This window comes from Typopeltis vanoorti, chromosome 6 (genome assembly GCF_054136105.1).
Source record: "Typopeltis vanoorti isolate ZY-2024b chromosome 6, IOZ_Tvanoo_1.0, whole genome shotgun sequence".
Lineage (NCBI taxonomy): Eukaryota > Metazoa > Arthropoda > Arachnida > Uropygi > Thelyphonidae > Typopeltis > Typopeltis vanoorti.
This window is the reverse complement of record NC_143554.1, coordinates 13,834,721-13,840,720: the sequence shown is the minus strand read 5'-3', so window position 1 is coordinate 13,840,720 and position 6,000 is coordinate 13,834,721. Positions and strand designations below refer to the sequence as shown.

Here is a 6,000-nt window from a genome sequence, read left to right as displayed (position 1 = left end):
TCAGCATAAAAATATTTTAATATATTGTATCTGCCGTAATCAAATCTACATGACTATATACATAAGTGGGGTATAAATATACAGGGAAGGATTATCACAGTCAAGCTGGCCACTAACTTCACAGTTCGTAATGTCTATACACATTGTACATTCATGAATACCGGGTTGGAAGGCACTTCTATTTGCATTGTAAGTCTTTGAAAAAATAGACGTCTCTTGACCAGCAACGCCATCTATGGACAAAGCAGAAGACTATTCGAAACTACCAAGGTCTCCAGACCTGCTCCACATCTTGCTTTATGGAGACAGAACTACGAACATTTTCCGATTTCACCAGAGAAAGTGGTAAGTTGGGACTTGGACTGATTGATGATCGGTCACTTGCGGCAGGACTGAGAATTCCTGTTGATCCTAACACGTTTACTGGACTTGGTGCGGACGTGGTGGTCAATGAAAGGTCAGGAGTCGAAGCGGTGGACGATGCAGCTGGGCTGATGGGGACGGTGGCCGGGGCGTACACCGACAACAGACTGCCGTTTGCTGATTGGGCAGGCAGCAGGAAGGCGATCTCCCCACTGGGCAACCTTGTTGGAACAACCTGAAGACCACCAAATACTCTGTTCGTGATTTCTACCTCTGCGGGCACAGAAGAACCTCCAGATGATGAAAGGGTGGCTGGAACTTGGATGTGTACGGGCTGCATGGGACCCATTGGGGACACCGGCACAGTGGGGTAATTTCCTGGACTGCACGGTGTATTGAGGCCTGTCATACAGTTCGCTAGATGGTTCAGTAGACGCTGCCGAACAGCTGGATCGACTCCATCGATGCGGCTCAAAAATCGACTTACTTCATTTGCGCATTCGTTAAAGCCAGCTCGAAATTTACTCATAACGGCTGGATCCGTTGACACAGCAGCTGAAATTATAAATAAAAAAGAAATTTTTAAGTCAACAGTCCCATTTCACACAGAAGACAGAAATATTTGTTCAGTTAATTAAACCGAAGTGAAATCTAAATTAACTGCTTATTAAATACAAACGTCCAAGCCGAGAATCGCATTGGGCAACTGAATCTACAAACATCTAGAGTATAGTTGAGCAGCTAAGGAATATTTATTTTAATTATTCCTTAGCTGCTCAACTACTGTTTTTTATGTTTGACAGTATATACGAAAGATCAGAAATTAGTATGTATTGTTACATCAGTTACAGCTTATTATTATTAACACATAAACATGAGGTCGCTAGTATCGAGGAAATCAAAGCCTTTTCGTTACCATAGCAATTGGGTAGCTACTGTTATGACTAAGCAAAAACGTAGAACGTATCTCGTGTCATATTCGTTAAAAATACTGCATATGATGAATTTGCCTTGTTTGAAGAAATGTGTATTTATATATCTTGTTTTGATATTTACTCCTCATGAATATAAGAAACTATCCGTTATTATATTCAAGTGATTGGCCGTCTTGACGTCACAAATTCTGACTAACATTACTGACAGTGGTCGAGTATTTGTGACGTCAAGACGACCAATCGCTTGAATATAATAACGGATAGTTTCTTATATTCATGAGGAGTAAATATCAAAACAAGATATATAAATACAGATTTCTTCAAACAAGGCAAATTCTTCATATGCAGTATTTTTAACGAATATGACACGTTCTACGTTTTTACTTAGTCATAACAGTAGCTACTTAGTTGCTATGGTAACGAAAAGGCTTTGATTTCCTCGATGCTAGCGACCTCTTTATGTATTAATAATTATAAGCTATAACTGATGTAACAATACATACTAAGTTCTGAACTTTCGCATATTGTCAAACATAAAAACTGTCTTTAGATTACAGTTTTCTTTTAAATGCGCTGTTATAATTTTCTAGTATTTCTGGACAATACAATTAAAAACAAACTATACATTCTAATCAGCTAATCTTGGGAAAGTTCTAATAAAAAGAGAAACTTACCGGCCATTTGTGACAGTTGAAGGTTCTGCAAATGTTTTACAGTCATCTCCAAGATGTCTGCTTTTTCCAACTTTGAATGCCGGGCATTCTAGAAAAAAAAAAAAAAATTTTTTAGGAGGACATCTCTTACGTTATCACAATTTAAAATAAGTGCACTTGAAGAACAGAGAAAGGCAGAAATAGAAGCTTTAACATAGACCGTGAAGCAAGAGCTTTTCCCTGAGGCAGGTAGGTAGCCAAAGCACGTCACAGCAAGCTGCACACCTGGCATCGCCACCTAAGGGAATGGAGGGAAAGAACCGGGGGGAGGGGGATACATGCCGACCGTGGGAACGCGCCACTAATCGGTGATGCATTTGTTCCGGCAGCGAGGGTGCCATTTAGACCCTTACAAACGCAGGCCGTGGTGCACGTGGCTGTGTTTCGAGGCAGATGCCAGGCCACCCGCGTCTGTCGCTCGCTGAGACTGTTCGTTTGCTTCTGGCAACAGAATTGCTGAGTATAGAGGGTGGGGAGGAGGAGGGGACAGAAAAGTACTGGAATTTGCCTTCACCCAACAATTCCTGGTTTGAAAGGATTGGCGTCGTTTACACATAAAATTCGAAACTGCAGGTTGAGCAAACTCCAGTAAGCAGTGCAAAAAAGAAGCATAAAATAAAAGCATAACAAAAAGGTATACTTACGTCTTTTTTTAAGGCATCCAAAATAAGATTTTTGAGTTCAGCCAAACTGTTGTTTATACGGGCTCTTCTTCTTTTTTCCATAATAGGCTTGGTGCTCTGCAAAACAACAGAGAAAATAAATTGCAATGACTGCTTAATAAATGACGCTGTAGTTAATAGTTAAAGAATTTATAACTAGCTAATCCGATAACAATCAGGATAAATGCCATGGCATCATGATTAGGGGTCGCTTGGATGTGCATCCAATCAACGATAGGCATTGACCTGTACACAAGTACTTCTATTACTATCTATACAAATGGTATAAAAATTACATCAATTTACTTCAAACTATTCCTAATATTTGACATCGCTAATCTCACAAACATACTAAATAAAGACATCCAAAAAACGCATTATATGTCTCCAAAAGGAAGTCAATTCCGCTTTTTGAAATAAGTCCGATAACGGATTAAAATACCATTTTAGAATAATTAATATAGTTATCAGGGTTAAATGTTTAAAAAAAATCAATAAGGAGAAGGGCGAGATCAAGCGAGTGATGATCCCACACACTGGCAATGCTAGAATAGCTTCATCTCATCATCTAAACTTTCAATATCCTCTTGCAGTATCATCATGATGACTATTATGAACTATTTGTCGACAATAAATTTAAAAAAAATCCAAAACTCGTGCAAATGGATATAGAGTCACAACTTCGTTCACAGGCAGTTTTAAAGCGACGTGGTTATCTTTACACTGTAAATCAGCCCCAGAATTCACCAGTTTATCTGCATCAGGAACTAAATTCATCTTTCTTACCATCTTTGTGATTACACGTATCAGCACAATCCACCAGAATATCCTTTGGGCCCACAAAATAACCAAGACGTTCTTTAATTATGTTGGAATGCGATCATCTCCAGTGCAGAGAAATTCCACCGAAGAAAAGCCATTCAAAAAAGGGCTTTGGAATTTCCACCGAAGAGTGAAAGAAAATCGAGTCACACGAAGGGGGAAGTGACACCAACTGGCATTGCGAGATGAGACGAAACGCGTATTTAAATATCACGGGGAGCATCGGAATATTTAAATAAAAACACTCACCCGACGTGTTTCGCTGGTTTTCGTTGGGGTTTTTTCGGAAGGCATGCTTGCGAGTAGGTGATGCGCCACACAGGTAACCCTCGGTGCCGTGGAGCGATGGCCTGAGAGTCTCGAGCCGAACGCGTGCAACGGTATACGACGAGTGTAGAGGTATGCGCCAGACACGGAATAGCTGAAGCGACGCAAGCACGAGTCGACACACACTGAAAGGAAGTTCCTGCGTTACTAAGCTTTATTGCTGCCCGGGTCAGGCAGGCGTGAGGCGGCGGCAGGCCTGAGATATTGTCGGCCGCCACTTTCCCACGCTACCTTCCAGAACCGCAAGCCAATGGGAGAAGCGAGTCGCTCGACTGTGGAGAGGTGTGATTGTGACGGCTCGCGCCACGCGGGCTCCCATTGGCTACGGCGAGTTCTGGCGCGCCGCTGCAGGGGAAAATGCAGGGTCGCAGAAAAGGGGGGAGATTTTGGGGCCGCCATCCGAGCCTGTAAATCAGAGAGGCCGCTAAGACATATGCCAGGCTCGCCACGTGTGCACGTGCCGCAGTTTTTATCAGCGAGCTGAGGAACGCGCTCCTCTGTGGGAAAACTCCGCCCTCAGCCGAGAGTCCCTCCGGGCTAAGTGGGTAAACAGGAGGACCGTGTGTAAACACGAGCCGCGTCTCTGGCGAAACCGGTTGCCACAAAGACCAGCATGCAGCCCAGGCGGACGCTACCCACGTGCTACGCCACCTCTTTGGCACGAGAGACCGCGTGAACAACTACACCCTGAGTTCGAGGGTTTGCCTCGGGAACGCTGCCTACGGTGTTGGCCGCAATCGGGCGATCGTCAATAGGGTGGACATCGATGGGAAAAGGACTCTCCCCGGAATTAATCGAACAATCGGCGTGTGTGATGCAAGAGCCGCCGCACATCTGCAACAGAGGTCAGAATAATCAACCTCATTGCGAAGGTCCGGAATGATCAATGAAAGCAATCATCGTAATGCACGGAGTCCGTCTAAAGTGCGACGGCACTTCCTGCACACGTAACATTACTGAACGGCAGGCAGTCCATCAAATGAAAGGAAATCTAGCAGCGACACCCCCCTTACGAAGTAATAACCGCCACTATGGCGATGCCAATAAGGGCTGCTACTTGAGATGCGCGTGGAATGCAGCGCTTTAAGATACCCGCGAGGATGTTTGAAGCCAAAGAATCAACTTTTATTGCATTTCACCGAAGAATAAGGAAATGAGGAGCACTTACTCGTTTTATGACCCCCCCCCCCCCACTAGGACTTTTTCAGGTTTCACATCCCCGAGAAGTGGAAGAGAAATCAATTGTCATCCACACAGCCGAAGATTAGCGATATTTGGACGTGACCCACCCACCCACGGTAGTGTCCTAGATTCAGTTGCATTTTCGATGCCAACAAGAAATGCCCTCCGCGGGGTTTGTGGGACGCAGCAAACGCAATGCGGAGAGAAGGAACTTGACACTGCACAGAAATGCCGACGAGATAAACAGCATAAAAGTTGAGTGACGTGTGGGAAATGCCGACGTGGCCTTCGCTTATTTCCTGGTCATTTCGCACTCGTGAAGCAGAACTTGTTTGTGGCTTCTTATCATTGGGAAAAATAAAAAGATTTAAATTAAAAACTGTTGTTAGAACTTGAAGAGCGAAAACTGCAAAAAGATGTCTTGTTGTCTGCGGAAATTACGGCCGAAGCAGCTAAGGCCATGAGGCCAGTGAATAATATTTATTAATTGCATCTTTCTACTTTATTATTATCACGTGACATATCCAAGAACTCAAAGCGGGAGGACACACCACTCTATCCACCGTCTGCAGTATTCCAACCTCCATCTACACCCAACGCCACTATCTGCATATTACGTCACAATCCATCTACCGCCACTAATAGTATTTTCATCTGTAAATTGCGTGTGTTCCCCGGCGAATGTGCCTGTATGCGGGATGAAAATCCCAGTTTCGTGGAGGTAATAGGAACTAATTTTCATGTGCTGCCATTTTGAAACCTCTACAGAGTAAAGTGGATCTGGAAACGTAGTTGTTTATTTCAACCATAACTACTTCATCAAATATTATCGAGGTTGTCATAGCAACAAAATACTTGACGTCCAGAATCAAGTTTTCCAGACCCGTGTAACTTATCACTGAGTATACTAATTCATAGTCAACGTAATTTTGTCCCCAATAATCAGTACAAAATTATATATTCATATATGTGAGTGTTTCACTAACGAAAACTATT

The 6,000-nt window shown here is 43.3% G+C and overlaps 1 protein-coding gene across 2 annotated transcripts in view; it reads right to left on the bottom strand.

Moving 5' to 3' along the window:
- Positions 1-6,000, bottom strand: part of LOC150105302 (transcription factor HES-1-like) — a 138,760-nt gene continuing 132,760 nt past the window's right edge. Inside the window, exons 1-4 of one of the 2 annotated variants that reach the window (XM_090394678.1) lie at positions 3,745-4,780; positions 2,656-2,751; positions 1,973-2,060; positions 1-918 (exon numbers count right to left, since the gene is read on the bottom strand). In XM_090394678.1, coding sequence (XP_090250804.1) covers positions 263-918; positions 1,973-2,060; positions 2,656-2,751; positions 3,745-3,789 — 885 coding nt within the window. In that variant the 5' untranslated portion in view covers positions 3,790-4,780 and the 3' untranslated portion in view covers positions 1-262. Of the gene's footprint in view, positions 919-1,972; positions 2,061-2,655; positions 2,752-3,744; positions 4,781-6,000 lie in introns of those variants that run through there. The other variant, XM_090394679.1, reaches the window with a different exon arrangement.